Source organism: Sciurus vulgaris (assembly GCF_902686455.1).
Source record: "Sciurus vulgaris genome assembly, chromosome: 15".
NCBI lineage: Eukaryota > Metazoa > Chordata > Mammalia > Rodentia > Sciuridae > Sciurus > Sciurus vulgaris.
This window is the reverse complement of record NC_136476.1, coordinates 34,005,830-34,022,982: the sequence shown is the minus strand read 5'-3', so window position 1 is coordinate 34,022,982 and position 17,153 is coordinate 34,005,830. Positions and strand designations below refer to the sequence as shown.

Sequence of the window (17,153 nt, the reverse complement as noted above, 5' to 3'; positions counted from 1 at the left end):
TAAGTGTAGTGCTTTCATTTGCTTATAAATGCCAGGACAAATTTCATTTAGGATTGTTTGTTCAGCAGTATGACATTGAGGGAACGTGCATTAGGTACCTAGTACTTAGCACTATTGTGAGTATTATGTGCTTTAAAAGCCATCCAAAGAGTTCTTTCTAACAAAGAGGTTCTACTCTTTAAGATGAACTGCACTTATATTTAAAGTTATTACATATCAATATTGTAGTCTTGATAATTTTTTGTAGGCTTCCCAGTTCCCTGATGACCAGGCTTTTCATAATAATTAAAATTAATTCTGATTAATTTATGAGAAGTTGGGAGAAGTGAGACAGAAGACTTTCATTCGTTTTGCCCACTTTCTCATCCACAAGTGATATATAATAGGAAAATGCTCTAAATTAACTGGACAGTGTTTTTCTCATTTGGAGAGGGCAACTTAAAACTTCTATTTCCTTTGATTTCTTTGATGCCTGTTAATATTACATCTGGAAGGTCTGTAGGTCATTTCTGATTTGCAAGATAGAAATTTCACGTATCTCAAGATATTCTTATAGCAAGCCCCTTTTCTTCTTCTCAAGGCAACGTATGTATTTTTGAAAGCTGCAATTTTGAGTATGCTTCCTGAGGAAGATGTGGTGGCAACTAATGAGAACGTGGTAACTTTATTCAGGTAGGCGAGACACTATTTCTTTAACAAAGACTCTGAATATTTAAAGGTACACTAATACATCTTTTGTTTTTTTTCCTTAGGGCTCCCTCATGATTCACTTTCACATTTCTGTAATTCTTTAATTCTTTTATTTTAATTTATTTTAATTATTTTATATTTTTATATTTTAATTATTTTATTTGAATTTCTTTAATTCTCTACTCATTTAGATGGGAATCCCTAAACAATTTATTTACAAAATAACTAAATACAATAAATACAAGATAAAGTCAAAATATTTTTCCAGTAGGATTTTGCATATATGCTTGTGTGACTGGGAGTCTTGAGAACATATTGTTTTATGTTTTGAAACTAGGGTTTTTTAAACTGGGGATTTGCTACTGCAATTCTACTGGATTTTCCCCCTATTTCATCTTACTCTTTCAGTGATGTAATTGGACATTTCCTTGAATTCTTGGTTGATACATTTGTAAAATTGTGCATAGGAAAGTGTCCCTAGGAATGTGTAATCTTCTCACTGTACTTTCATTTTTATTTGCTTCTGAAATTCATAATTGAAATTCCTTAGAATTTTGAGAGGAAGTTTATAAACATGGTGCATTTCCTAAACTTGTCATTTCCCAAATCACCTATGCTTGGGAAACATTTTCTCAAAGTACACATTAATTGATGGCTGTCTTTTAAGCCACAGTATTTTATAGATCTGTATCAGACTTGCAAACTTGGAACGGGAAGTGTAACAGTGTATGCTCTGTTCCCTCTCTGTGGGTATCCACACTGAAAGTAAATACCTTGGGCTATTTCCTGCTTTCTTATGTGAATTGCCAATTTTATACCTAGATTGCCAGAACTGTATTTGATATATGTAGTTTATTAGCTATGCTGACTAGAAAGAAATGTGTCAATCAGTGATTCTCACTTGAGTTTACATCAGAGTACATACTGAGTGGGCATCAGACTCCACGTTGCTGGTCCCACCACTGGAGTTGCTGATTTAGTAGGTCGGGGATAGGCCCTGAGTATTGGCATTTCAAACAGACTCCCAGCATCTGCTGCTGCTGTGCAGCATGCAATGTGAAAACCACAGGTGTAAATATTGTGTGTTCACTGACCTTTCATTGGGTTTGGGGCTCTTCACAGACAGGTGGATGGTTTGAAGCAGAGAATTGCTGGTAAATCTCTCCCTACTGAGAAGTTTGCAGTGAGGAAGGCTCGGCGTTACTCCCCCTCCTTGCCTGCCCCTGTGAAGCTCATCCTTCCAGCCCTGGTGTGTGCTTTTATTTTATTTACTATCCACATACTAGAAATAGTGTACTCAGAACATCAGGGAGAATGTTAACTCTGGTTGGGAAGATCAGCTCTAATAAAAACTATTTTTTTTTTAAGGTAAACATTTATAAATGATTTATTAGCAAATAATAAAAATGATAGCTAATGTTTTTTGACTCAATATATTCCAGGCATTAAGATAAAGGTTAGTTTTTTTAAAAAAGAACCATATCATTTAATTCTTACAATATCTATGAATGTGGTCTTGTTTGCCCCATTTTATAGATAAGGAAGTTCAGGCAAGGAAGTCCGGGAAGAAAGAAGGGAAGTTGACTTCATTGAAGTTGAATTAAATTAGAATACAAGTCACTAATGTAATCGTCCCTTTTCTATTAGTTTATTAAAAAGGTAAAAGGAAGCCTGAAATTAATTTTAAGATTATATTTTGTTTAACCAAGTACATGCCAAGTTTTGCCATTTCAACATGTAATGGATAAAACTTGTTCATAAGATATTTCACATTCTTTTATATCGCACTAGTTCTTGGAAGTCAGTGTCTCTCATACTTATATGACACCTCAGTTTGAACTAGCCATACTTCCAGTGCTCAAGAGTGTCAAGTGGTTGGTGCCTGTTTTAGTCCAGGTGGAGCTCATACTCCTAACTGTTATGCCTTTTAGGTAAGACTTCTGTGAAAAACACAATTTCAATCTCAATTTAATTAATGAAACCTTCTTTTAAAGATACATTTGAATAAATCAAGTTACCATGACTCTTTGAGAGCTTTAGATTGTGCAAAGGTAGTCAGCAGAGCTGTTCAGTGAAAGCCGATATCTGTAGTCCTCCTGTGAGGGTTCCTGAATCTATTTGCCTTTTTATTCTAGATTTTACTTAACCATTCCCATTTGACTGTTCAGTATGTTTTTCTAGTTTTTACTATTACAAACATACAATAGCAAAGATCCCTTGTTTCTTTTTTTTTTTTTTGGTACATGTATGTGTACTTCCCTCAGAATGATTTCTAGAGTTGGAATTCCTGGTTGAAGGGTATTTAATTTAATATTTTGGTAAAAATTTAATATTTTGGTAAAAATATTTAATATTTTGGTAAAAATTTAATTTAATATTTTGGTAAAAATTGCCATATTTCCCTCCAAAAAATCTGTACCAATTTAAATTTCTACCAACAATATTTTATTCTTATAATTTTCATTTCCCTACTGGTGCCATTGAGCTTGTTTTCATGGGTTTGTTCATTTCTCAAGTGCCTTTTTTGTGTGTGTGGCAGTACTGGGGATTGAACCCAGGGCTGTTCTCCCACTGAGCCACATTCCCAGTACATTTTTTATTTATTTATTTATTTATTTATTTATTTATTCATTCATTCATTCATTCATTCATTCATTCATTCATTCATTTTTGCAGTGCTGAGGATTGAAACTGGTGTGTGTGGGTTCATTCATTTTTATTTCTTCTTTTGTGAATTGTTTACATCCTTTGTGAATTTTTCTTTGGGTTGTTTCTTGATCTTTTACTGACTTACGGCACCTCTGCAACCCTAGCAGGTATCAGAAGTTGGCCTGCAACTACCACCTAGGCACAAGTGTTTCAAACTTAAGTAAACGGTAACACCAACATTAGGTTCCTTCTGTGACTGTGATGAAGGTAGACAAAAATGTGACCACTCTGTAATCACGTCTGAGCACAGATAAAAGCAAGAGCAAAGACAACGAAGCATCTTCTTCCTTTTTCAGCCAACACGAGAGCCTGCTGCTGCCTTACCAGTTAGCTTCAACCCCATCCCTCATTTTTTTTTTTTTTTTTTTTTTTTTTCAGTGCTGGGGGTTGAACCCAGGGCCTTGTGCTTGCGAGACAAGCACTCTACCAACTGAGCTATCTCCCCAGCCCCCTCTTTTGTTTTTATTAAGTAATCTGCACCAGGGAACTTTTTTGTCTCACGGAACCTTCCTGAGTATTTTCTAGACCATGAATTTCTTTCTCTGCCCTAATACTTAGGTACCAGTGCATAACTGTATCCTGCTTTGACTGTTAAGAACCATGAATATAGGCTCAATAGGTTATTGACTGGTACCTAGGGATTTTTACAACAAGCCTTTGTTCATAAAATCTCAGAGATGAGCCTGCCTCCTTCTGATAAAATATTCCATCAATAAAAAAATTTTAAATCACCATCAGTTTAAAAATATTCTCTCAGTTATTGAATTGAGCTCTTACTCTTTTAGCAGCAAGAAACTATGTAAAATGAAAGGCAGAGTGCTGTGATCTTAGCCTTCAGTGTTATTAAATAAACTCACCATTCTGCCTGAATGAGGCTCCACATTTTCACTGCTTCCCTTAAGAGGCTTTTCAAGCAGAATGTATCATATTTTAAAATTTATTTCCAAGAAGATACTAGTTATTTTGCTTATTGTATGCCCTTCAAAATATGAACTGCACTGTCAGGAGCATTAGAAAAATATTTTTAAGCAAAAGCACATTTGCTTTTGATCCAAAAAAAATTCTCATCTGTTAGCCAATTGAATATAATAGGCAATGAGAAATCATTAGTTTACATTTTCAGGAGCTGTCATTTAGCCATATGGCTTTAAATGAGTGCTTTTCTGCATATTGAATTGCACTACTGGACCAACACATATTTTTAATGGTATAAAAGAACCTGAGCCCAATGAAATATTCCAATGTTTATTTCCAGTGATATGCTTGGAAACATTTTATGTAAACAACTGGCAGATATTTAAAAATATTTCCCTTTAAAGTAACAATAAAAATTACATTAAACAGAACTGTTCATAGTGTCATTTTAAAATGTTATATTTACTTCTGTATCTATATTTTATTCTAAAAAAAATGCATACTTCTAGGTACTTAATATTTGCTGAATGAATAAGTTGTTTTTTCAGTAAAATAATATATGTACTGAATTACTTCACAGTACAAAAGACATATCATGAAACAAGGGGAAATTATATATCACTAAATTCCAAACGAAGAAAGCTAAAGAAAATGATCCCTAAATACTGTCTGGTGATCCCTAGCAACCTTGGCAAAACACATGTATGTACTTTTGAGGTTGTAAGGGACTTTGAATAACCTCACATAATTGGCATGAGTTTTCATTCTTCCTCATTAGGAAATGATGTATGTCTGGAATGGTTTTTCAATAGTGAGCAAAAGAAAAGACCTTTCTGAAAATCTCTTGGTAACCGTTGAAATGGCTGAGGCAGCTTTACAAAATGAAAGTAAGTGTGAAAAGTAAACCTGTAGTTGTCCTTCTCTGTGCTCCATTTCCATTCCTTTGCCCTTTCCCTTGCATCTCTGTCCGTGTCAAAATGTGTGCAGCAAGGTGGTTGATTTAATCAAGATGAAGGGAGGAATGACACGTGTTGCAACAAGGATGAACTTTGGAAGCACTGGGCGGCATGAAAGGAGCCAGTCACAAAAGGCCATTTGTTATATGATTCCGCTTATATGACATGCCCAGAAGAGGCCAGTGCTTAAAAACTGAAGTCAGATTAATAGTTGATAGGGATGGAGGAATTGGGATGGGATGTGATAGCTAAAGGGTATAGCATTTTATTGGGGAGGATGAAAAAATGTTCTAAAATTGTGATAATTGAACAATTATATAAATGTACTAAAAATGACTGAATTAAATGCTTCAAATGAACAAGATTTATACCATGTAAATTGTATCTGAAAACTGTTTAACAAAAAAAAAAAAAAAAAAAGATGAGGGAAGAAGACAGATATTCCAGTGTGGGGACAACACAAAGAATTGGGCTCTTCCTTCTGGCTTAGCTGTGACTCTTTCCAGGCCTCCCAATTGCTCTCCAGTCTAGAGTGTTTCTGTAGACTCGAGGAACTGTTTGTTTTCATGTTTGGATCTTTCACCACTTAATTTTCCACTCATTACCTTTGGTGAGGCTCGTGATTTACCAAGGTTTGCTGGAGGTAGCTGACAGAATGGCAGGGGCATCAGAACTGATGTGTGGCCCCAGCTCTGCAGCTGTCAGACTCAGGAAAACACCTGTTTCTTTTGAAATGGGAGCAGTATTGGGCCAATGATATCCAAAGTTGTTTTCTTGCTCTAACATTTCTGTTTTTTTAAATAGAGGATTTATGTTGTGATAGACAGTGCCATCAGTGATAACCTCTATTGCGTTCCTTATCAATGCCAGACCACTTAGGTATTATCTCAAGGTTATGGTCTTATCTTTTGGAATGTTCTGACCACAGAAGTAAAATGAAAATTTTCCAGTGATAAACCTGGTAATGGGCATAGAATAGTGTGCGTGGTGGGAGAACTGTAACAGTTAAATCATTTTTCTGTTTTTATTCTTTTTCTTTCCTTCCTTCCTTCCTCCCCTCCCCTCCCTCCCTCCCTCCCTCCCTTCCTTCCTTTGGTACTGAGGATTGAATTACTGGTACTGAGGATTGAGCCCTTTTTATTTTTTATCTTGAGACAGGGTCTCACTAAATTGTCCAGGCTGGTCTCAAGCTTGTGCTCCTGCCTCCGCCTCCTGAGGAGCTGTGATTATAGGTGTGTGCCACCACACCCAACTCATTTTTTGTAACAGGAAAAAGATGGATACTCAGGGAGCTCTGGCTCCATATTCAGTAAGCTCCCCACAGTGGGGATTAAGCTATTGAGTATGGCTGCAGGGGTGAGGACTTCATTTGGATTTTTTTTTTTTTAATTTTTATTTTTGGTACTTGCATCTTTGTTATCAGGCCGAAACTTTTAATGAGACTTCCCTTTACAATTATTCCTTTAAACACATAATTAAAATCCTTAGGTATAGGTGGGGAAAGTCACCTTTATTTTTGCTATGATTATACAACTAATTTAGAATTATTTTGTATTTCATCCTGCTTAGAGTTACAAACATAAGGTATATGAATATATTCTAGCCTAGAGTTTTTTTTTAATTTAATAAATTATAACTGTTTTAAGTGTCAGTAAATAGGGTTTATGAATTTCAAAAGCTTCATAGCATTCCATGAAGCGAATGTATCCACTCTTTTGGTGTCATTGGACATTTAGACTGCTTTTCCCATTTAAAATAATTCTAACTTTAGATTTCCATCAATAAGAGAAGAAATATAAAAAAATGAAAGCTGAGTCAATTGGCTTATCTGCTAACAAGGTCAAGGTTTCAGACAAGATAGCTATAGAGTCGGAACAAAGGGATCAAAAAGAGGAATTCGAAGTTTGTACTTCGAATATTTATGAAGTGCTGACTGTAGACTTACTGCATGCACTTTTCAGACTTTGTATGTTCTTCTAGATATTCTGGTATTACATTTTCTACATAGTTTCTATTAGAGTTATGATAAGAGTCCTAACTTTTTTTTTAACAATTATCTTTTTAAAAAATTCTTATTTCTTTTTAATTATGATTAAAAACACATAAAATTTACCTTCTTAGCCATTTTTAAGTATACATTTCAGTGGGTTAAAGTATACTCATATCATTGTACAAACAATCTCTAGAACTTTTCCGTATCCATTAAAAATCAACTACTCATTTCTCCCTTTTTTTCTATTCCAAGGCAACAACCATTCTTCTTTCTGTTACTGAGTTTGACCACTCTTGATACCACATATAAAATGGTATCATATAAGTAGTTGTCTTTTTGTGACTGCATTATTTCACTTGTGTTATATCATTCACGCTGTGGCATGTGCCATAATTTCCTTCCTTTTTAAGGCAGAGATTAGTTTTAAATTAGCAATTAGCATTTCTACTTTTAATTTTGTGAGGAACTGCTTGTCTTAGTCTATTTTCTAACAGAATACCACAGACTGGGTAATTTACAAAGAAAAAACTTTGTTTTTCATAGTTCTGGAGGCTAGGAAGTTCAATATCAAGTTTCTACCATCTGGTGAGAGCTTCATGCTATATCATATCACGGCAGAGGGCATCACATGGAGAGAGAGAGAGACAGAGACAGAGACAGAGACAGAGACAGATAGACAGACAGACAGACAGACAGACAGACACAGACAGACAGTTCTTACCTCCCAATTCCATCACAGAGGCTATTAGATTCAGTGTGAGTTGTGGAGGGACATTCAGACCATAGCACCAATGTAGTGTTTTATTTAGTGGCCGTGTCATCTTACATTTTTCCCAATGTTACATAAAGTTTCTAGTTTCTCCTTGTCCTCACCAACACGTGGTATTTTTTACTTTTTCTTTTTTTAGTAGTAGCCATTCTAATGGGGTAAGGTGATCTTTACTATTTTTAATGTGAAATAATTCCAGAAAGAAATATTTTCTTTTGAGTGGAAATCAGCATAACTGTGTCATTTTGAAATTCAAATGAAATATATGAAAGTCCATCTTTAAAAAATGAGATTTCATGAGATGTACTTCCATTAAAGCCATTTGGCTTTTGAACAAACTTTGTTCAACTAGTCTGACTACCTTTTATTAATTTGCCTGTTCCTTTTCGAATATATATTTCAACCAACATCCATGACTAGAGCCTGGATAGATTTTTTCTTTTGATAGGAAAAATTGTCCTAAATTAGTAATAGGAAAGGTAATGTGGTGTTGGCATCTGTGATTTTCTTAATGAACAACCTATCAGCATTTGAAAGTTAGAGGTGAATCTCAACTGTTTTTAGCACCTAGAAGCAAAGTGACCCCCTTCTAGTTGGCTAAATGGCATTCTTAACCTCCCATAGACAAGCAGTTTACCAATTAAAGCACCAACATGTGTCACTGGTGATTCTGAGGTTTATACTGAAAGCATAATTTCAATATGAGGGACTCCCAGGGTCTTATTATTTCCCTTTCCTACCCCTCCCCTCTGTTGTCACAGCCTGAAATGTGTAAATTAGCAGTCTGTCTTGGAGTGACTCCTTAGTTGCATGTCACTTGCAAACAAAAAACAAAACAAAAAAACCCTTCAAAAGTGGTAACTGTGGAGTGGGGCTATCTTGTCAGATGATGTCACACACATTATGGTTTCATTCTGTTTACTTGTATTTGAGTTTAGCTGTAGAAGGCAGTCATTTTCAAAAAGAAAAGAGTGGTGAAAGAAAATCCTTACCCTCAAGCATTCAGAAGGTTGGGGATTTTTGGTCTTTCATGTATTTCAGAACAGTTTTGTCTAATTTTACAACATAATTTCCCCCCAAAAGAACATAACCTGAGAAAATTGATAAGTTGTAAACATAATGATCTGGAGAGGGTGTTCTACTTCCTGAATTTTTAATGGGTGCAAGGCCATCTGCTTCTCCATATGGAAGTGCTATCCTTTCCTGCATCGAAGCCAACACAGTTAGAAGCCAAAACAACAGGAGGAGGCAGCCTTCTTGTTCCTCCTGGTTGTACCTTTTATAGATTTATTAAAGCTCTTTATTTAGAGTTCATGTTTCTGTCATTGTATCTAAGGTCACAAAATTTAGAGTGTGACCACCTGAAAAAAAAATTTTAAGTGGATAGAGTGAATCCCTAAATAAAACGGTGTACTAATGTTATAAATTCAGTGTTCTCTTGATTTAAAATATTTTCATTGTGGTATTTAGTGAGGCACAACAAATGCTAAAAGCATTTTTTCTTATTTTTGAATGACCCCTCTGAAACCAAATAGCATTTAGATTTTCCTCTTAATTAGGATTTTTAAAAGTATTTTGGGACTGCAGGTGTAGCTCAGTGATAGAGCACTTGTTTAGCATATATGAGACTGGTTTCGATCCTCAGCACCACCACAAAAGAAAAAAAAAAATCTAGTTTTTCTTTTTGTGTATGATTTCTGTTTGTTTTAAGCCTTTAGTGACTACTCTGTGGATGATGAGTGCTTAGTGAAATTACTTAAAGGATGCTGCCTCAAGAACCTGCAGCGACCATTGCAAGCCGAACTGTGTTTCAATCACGTTGTAGAAAGGTAAGAAAAAACAATAAAACCAGCCTGAGTGCATGTTTTGCTTTCTGGGGAACTGATGCGAGAATAATACAAAATACTTTTACTTGATGTTTAACTTTTACTTGATGTTAAAACCAAAGAGAGAATCCAACAGAGTTTTCTTTGTTCCTCATGGATAAAACTATGGTCTAAATGGAACATGGCTTCATGCATTTCTACTTGTGTTTAAAGATGACCCACAAAAACTAAATTTAAGGCCTGGCTAATAGGTGTTTATCCAATCTCTGACAGCAATATACTGAGTCTCTGACACTCTTTTAACTCATGCGTTTTTTTTTGTTTTTTTTTTTTTTGGTCTATTTATTTATTCTGCAGATATTTGAGTACCCAGCATGTGCCAGAGACTGTGCTGACTCCTCGGCATTGAGAGCTGAATAAATAGGCTTGCCATCATTCTTATAATCTGGCAGGGAAAAAAGACATGTGACAAGTATCATAACTGTTTTTGGCAAAGGGTGTTTATTTGCATATAAATTTTTTCAACAGCAACGATAATGAGGTCTTATTCCTTTACTAATCATAGAGTTGAATCAAGGGTCTGATGCCTGGCCCTCTTCTATTAAAATGCAAATAACTCTAGGGGCCATACTAGTATCCTTACTGAATGACACAGGCTCAGTGATGTAGGAAAAGAAATTGGAGGGCAGTGTGGATTGGGGAGGTTGTGTGTTCTAACCACTCTTCAGCTGTAAGTGATTATTGCTGTGCATAATGTGGTTCAAGTAACAGTAGTCCATACCATTTTTTAAATGAAAAGCCTAGAAGCTGGATTTTATCTAAAATCTCCTAATTTTTAAATATCGTCTCAAATTTTTTGACCAAAAAGATCACTTCTGTAGACTACCAGTTGACATCCTAGTTTTATTATCATGTGCCTTTCAATCAATGGACATCTGATCCCCTTCCTCCAAATAATATTTATGAGAATGTAAGAAGACTGGTGTCTGTATAAGAAGAGACAGTATTTATTTCCCAAATAAGAAATACACAGTATTTAGTAAACATTTTAAAGAACTATGCATGGAGTTCTGTGTTATTGGTACTTTAATAAGAATCAAAAAGAATGATGACCCATTTGTACTGTTTATTGAATCTCATAGTGAATTGTTTGCTCATACATTTTATTATTTTGGATTGTGAATTCACCTTCAGTTGGGTTTTATCTTCAAATTCTTACAGTGCTATATCAAGGAAGAGTCTCTCTAAAGTGATTTTGCTTTTATTTCTGCCAGGTTCCCTAAAGGCATTTCTATCCCAGAGCCACTTTTATGTTAATTTCATTGCTTATAGGTTCTTGGGTTATTTGAATTTGAATTGAAAGTTCATGTGAGGATAGGCCTATGGGTTATTACTTTCCCAAGGATGGTACTTTTTTTCTTCCCACAAAAAATGGGGAGACAATTTCTTGTTTTGCTCCTATGAGCAAAAAATAATAATAATAAAACAGCTTTCTTAACTCTTAATAGAGTCATTTCCTTGCTTGTGCCAGTGTGTTTCTTCCAATGTGCCCTTTCTCTAGAGGGGTGCTCCTCTATAATCTAAAACTTTAAATTGAAGTTTCAGTTCTACCTACCTGCTTTCTGTGGGCCCAAGACCTCATCTGCATGTACATTAAAAACCCTGGATGGTTTGGATGGAAGCAAAACCCAGGACTCATTCAGCATCATCCCACATACCTAGAGTCCTATTTTTTCAGTTCTAGCTCTATTTTTGGCACCTGAGAGATTTCCTTATGTTCTATTGAGCTAAGTTATCATTTGAAAAGGTATTACTCATATTTCCCCCAAAGCTTCTGGATGTTTTATAACAAGTGAACTTTCATAATGATTCTGAAAACAGAACTGTTGACTACTTCTTTATTGACATTCTAAAGTCTTATAAGACTTTAAAATGCAAATGGAATTGAATTTTAGTAAAAAAAAAATAATGAAGCTTTCTTATCTTTAAATGGATAAGAGATGAACACCTTCATGTTTGAAAGGAAGATCTTGTCATTTTGGGGGTTCATCTTTAAAGGTCTGGGTGGATTCATCTATGTAAGAGATAGTAAACAGTCATCAGAAATAAATCATTGATCTTGGGAAAAAAGAATTATCAGTGCTGGATTTATGGTAAGGAATAAAAGATTAGTATACCAAGAGCATACGATTTATTGCCATAGTTTATTAAGTTCCATAACTATATAGTATAGCTTTTTTTTTCTGATAATAGGCTTGATGCTGCACCTGTTTTTTGAGGAATGTGGTTTAAGTCTTGCAAAATGATATGCTTCTTGCTCTGTTAAAACTTAATTGATTTTCATTTGCTCTTTTAGTGAAAAGCTACTGAAGTATGACCACTACTTAGTGCCATTCACTCTGTTTGAGTTGGCATTTTTGTATAAAAGCCAGGGGGAAATTGACAAGGCTATAAAGGTCCTAGAAACTGCAAGGTAAGTGATGAAGGTCGCTCTTCCTTGATGCTATTGAGTCAGGAATATCAACACATTACAACTAAAACAGCAGCAGTAATCTCAGACACTTAAAGGATAATAAATTAATGCAGAATTAGTAATGATATTACTTCTGCAAATTAGCAATAGTGTTACTTTTGCTGGCTTATGTGTTATGTTCATGCTTTTTGCTTCCGGTACATCACTCTGTTTCTTCTTAAAGATGTGATTGTAGGTATTCCTTTCAGCGATTGCTAAATTACTCTCTTCTATGTCAGAAGTTGAATAATTTTTCTGTAAGTGGCCAAATAGTATTTTTGGCTTTATAGTGCAAAGTCTCCTTTGAAACTAATTATATCAAAAATAGTCATAGAATATAATATGTAAATAAATGGGTGTGTTTGGATTTGACTCTTGGGTCATAATTTGATAACAGATAAGGTCATTTAAGTCATAACTTTCGTTTCCTTAATGAGCCACTGATCACATGAAGCTCTTTGATCTTCCCCTGAATCTCTCTTCTTTCCATCTACCATAGTAGTTTTGAAGTATTTTTTTTATCATTTGAGCTAGACAGTGGCTCTTAAACTTGTGATCATGGTCTACTTATTTAAGGCAAAAACCTTTTAGTCTGTTTGCCTTGAACATTTTGTGCAGTGAAGAAAGAATACCATAACAGCTTTAGTTGATAAATAGGTTGGTAATTCATTGGTTTGTTGATTTCTTTAAGTTCAACAGTATTCATTGAATACCTATTATGTTCCAGATACTGGTAAAGGCTCTAGAGAGACAACTATGTTTTTTTCCTGAAGTTTATAATATGATACAGGGTACTCAGATGTTATTTTAGATTTTATTGTTTCTAAAAGATTTCCTTGAGAAGGTGATATTGTTATTGACATTTGTATAATTAGAGCAAGTTTCAAGAAAAATCAGTCATATTAAGTCACCAGAAGACTGGGTAGGGAGCATTTCTGGCAGAAACCAACCACAGCTAGGGAACTTCTATATTGTGGAGTTGATCTACTAGGTCAACAGTGATCATTTTTACTGAGATGGGGAATACTTAGAAGAATAGCTTTGGGGAAAGAAAGAAACGTACTTCTCTTTGGACCATAATATTTGCAGATGGCTAAGTACCCCAGGTAGAAATGGTGAGTCAGCAGTCAGATATGTAAGCATTGGGTTCCCTGGTAATTCTAAAATCACCAACACAAGATGGCAATATTTAAAGCCATCATACTTGATGAGGTCATTTTGGGAAAGTTACAGAGAAAGGATGAAGGTCTAGTATGGTGTATGGGATATGCTTTCATTTTAGAGATGAATCAGTAAAATTAAGATTAAGATTTTAATATGATCAGGTAGAGATAGGAAGACATCCAGAAAACCCAAGCACCTGATTAAAAAAAAATACGAGTAGTCAGTTAAAGAGGGCAGCTGCTGAGAGGCCAAACAACCTAAGACCAAAGAAGGCCTGTTGAACTTGGCAGCATGATCATTGGTGACTTTGACAAGTGAGGTGAAAAAAGAGTCAGTTATTGGAGGCAAGGATTTTCTAAAAAAATGTTTAGAGCACAGTGATAGGATAGAAGACTTAGGGACATAGGGCAGCCAAGGACTTCTGTTAAAAAAAAAAAAAAAAGTTGGTATGAAAACAAGTCATTTTTAAAATTAATTTGTTGAGTTGGAGATGTGGCTCAGTTGCATGAGACCATGTTTCATCCCCAGTATTGCCCTCTTCCAAAAAAATTGTTGAGAGTGAGAATGATTAGACTATAAATATTATTGTTCCAGATATTTATTGTTTGGATATATTTAGTACTATACAGTGTGCAATAAGGCAACTTTATAATAATGACAATGGAAGACTAGTCACTACTTTTGCAACCCAGAGCCACCACTAATGTCAGATAGTACTGATGATGCAAACATAACTTGTTCCCCAGTAATTTTAAGACTTTCAGTAATCGCAGTTTCCTTTATGTAGTAGGAGCTTTGTTAAAGTTGCCAAAGTCGATGACCATTTAGGAAAATTGTCAGGTACATCCTTTGGTACACTGTGGTAAGATGATGATTTTAGTTTATGACTAATATATTTTATTAGTCCTCAGCAACACTACCACCGAGTAGCCCTTAGACCTATGTGAAGTGAAAAGCTATAGAAATAAGTGCTACTGCAAAGAAAGAGGTTATAGATCAAGACAGTGTCTGAAAGTAGGAGACCAAAGTTGAAGCTATTCCATTTTGTTGGTTCTTAACAATTCTAGCAAAAGGAGGTCAACAAGAATGATTTCAGTCAAGTTTTAAAATTGGATTTTGATGACCCTTTTGACATTGGCTGATTATTATTTAATTATTGACCAAATCATTTATATTTGCTCATTAGAATTAGAATAGGTACTACTAAGTAATACTGCTGTCTTTGTTGCAGGTCTTCCTTTTCTTCCCCTCCCTCCCTCCCTTCTCCTCTCCCTTCCTCTTCCCCCTCCCCCCTTCTCTTCCTTCCTTCCTTCCTTCCTTCCTTCCTTCCTTCCTTCCTTCCTTCCTTCCTTCCTTCCTTTCCTTCCTTTCCTCCCTTTCCTTCCTTTCCTTCCTTTCCTTCCTTTCCTTCTTTCTTTCTATGATGTTTGCCATGTTTATATGTGCCTACCTTCACATTTTCCAAATTAAAAAAAGGCAGTCAAACTATTTAGGAAGAGTTCACGCAATTTGTTAGGTCCCTCTCAAAACCTTCTTGCTGTGTTTGTGAACGATTTGTTGATTAAGTAGAATTTTGCTACTGAAAGTATGGCCTTTAAAACACCACCAGGAAGCTTCTGGAAATACTGACTTGTTGTCCCTACCCCTACCTCCAGGCAAAATCTGCATTTTACTAAGATGCACTCTTATGCATATTAAAGTTGAAAAGCAAATAGCATATTAGGGGAAGGGAAGGGGGGTTGCCCTGGTGTACAAAGAAATTTTGACTATATAATTTTATTTTTGTCTTCAGAAATAACTACAAAGATTACTCCTTGGAGTCCAGGCTGCACTTCAGGATTCAGGCAGCTCTCCACCTCTGGAAAAAACCCTCCTCGGATTGATCAGGACACAGATGATGGAATTCTCCCCAGTTAGCCTGGGCATCTGCTATAGATGAGACCTTGTTTTAAAGTGGAAAAGTGCTCTTGTGAATAAGAGATGGAAAATTTATTTTATTGTCAATATTTTCTGTCATCTGAATGGTTTACTGTTGGTATCCATAAAAATGTTTTTTTCCTATGGAATGGCATTCAGTAATAGCTAGAAAATCCCTACACTTTGCCTCTCCAAAAAGAATTTCACATTAGGTTTTAATTGGGGTGAGGGGATAAAGATGTCTTTTTCAAAGACTCACAGGTACAATAAAGATAAATTAGATTATTTTTTTAATGTAGAAATTAATATTGTTTAGCAAATGGCTTACAAGTCAAGCCATTTTTAGATTTGTTCTTAGTCAGTTAAGCTTCAGAGATATTTTGTTGCCTAGTGTTTAAATCTCAGAGGGGAAATAAATATTGTATTCAAATTATTTAATGAACTTCTGAAGACTGAAAAAAGAGTGCATAAACTGAGTTGGGATAATTACTTCATGTTTTAAAGAGACTTGTACCTGTAAAAGATCATGAAACTCCAAATTATTGGGTTTTTTTCTCCTCATATTGGTTAAAAGTTGTGACAGTTTTGAGAGACTATCTTCATTTTGAATGTACTTAAGTCTATCATAATAACAAAAAATTTTAAAAGCTTGTGTATATAAAGGGAAGAAAAAGTCATATTTTAGAAATTATCCTTAACCTTAGTGATAAAGCCTAAAATATATACATTGATTATTTTTCTTATAGGAAGCAAAATTCTTGCTGCTTTAAATTATATATTAAAAAATCAATAATTTTTACACTTATGATAAGATCTCATTTTCTAATCTCTCAAGCACTGTGATGGTTCCTTATAAATATTTGGACTGTGCTTAATCCTTTAACTGGGAAACAGGATCAGGGCATGGAGTAGGGAAAAGCCCAGCTCTGTGGTCCTGGCTCTGCCACTGATGTACAGTTTAACAGGTGACCTTTAGGGAGTCCCTGCTCCCTGTGCATCACCATTGTTTCTTCATCTATGATACAGAAAAACAACAGATGACTTTCAAGGTCTCTTTCAGCTTTATAACTGTGTGACTGTGTATTAGGTATTTATTTTCGGCAGACTTTTGTGAAACGTTTCATCCAAACCATTCCCACCAAGAGCATGTTTTATTTTTCAGTCATCACCATCCTTGCCTGTGTTTATGTGTTGTGGCCAAGGATCAGATTGCATTTAGAATGAAGAAAAGCTGTTCATGAATCTATGAGTCTGGGTTTTGTCCTATTTCTAATTTAAAGAAGGGCGCTTATCCTGGAAACCTCTTCATTTTTACAGAAAGAGCCTCAGATTGGGAGACCTTCTTTTTTGGTTAATAGTTCCATGATATTGGAGCAAGTGGTTTATGCTTTGTGGGGCTCAGTTTTCCCAGTGGGAATAGCAAAGTAGTACTTGGTGCTTGTGAGGACTTAATTAGATAATGCTCACGATAGCATTTTGTAAACAGTGAAAGGCTATATGAATCTGAGTTGTTGTAATAATTATGGTTTTTAATGCACTGATCACAGTACAAAGAAAAGTATTGGCTGAGTCTTTGGTCTCTGCTGTAAAATGAAAGAAGTATGGAAATTGGAAACCATTAAATTTATTCATGCATTTGGCACTGACAGTAGCCCAGATTATGGATTTCCTCCTTGCTCTCCCCTGTTGCAGGATTCTTTTC

The 17,153-nt window shown here is 35.2% G+C and overlaps 1 protein-coding gene across 6 annotated transcripts in view; it reads left to right on the top strand.

Annotated features, from left to right (window-relative positions):
- Window positions 1-16,693, top strand: part of TTC39B (tetratricopeptide repeat domain 39B) — a 131,579-nt gene extending 114,886 nt beyond the window's left edge. For 5 of the 6 annotated variants that reach the window (XM_079112677.1, XM_079112678.1, XM_079112676.1 and 2 more), the window contains 6 exons: window positions 581-672; window positions 1,813-1,939; window positions 5,093-5,201; window positions 9,744-9,861; window positions 12,215-12,331; window positions 15,327-16,693. In XM_079112677.1, the coding sequence (XP_078968803.1) occupies window positions 581-672; window positions 1,813-1,939; window positions 5,093-5,201; window positions 9,744-9,861; window positions 12,215-12,331; window positions 15,327-15,417 (654 nt within the window). In that variant the 3' untranslated portion in view covers window positions 15,418-16,693. Of the gene's footprint in view, window positions 1-580; window positions 673-1,812; window positions 1,940-5,092; window positions 5,202-6,428; window positions 6,503-9,743; window positions 9,862-12,214; window positions 12,332-15,326 lie in introns of those variants that run through there. The other variant, XR_013759568.1, reaches the window with a different exon arrangement.
- The last annotated feature ends 460 nt before the right edge of the window (window positions 16,694-17,153 follow it).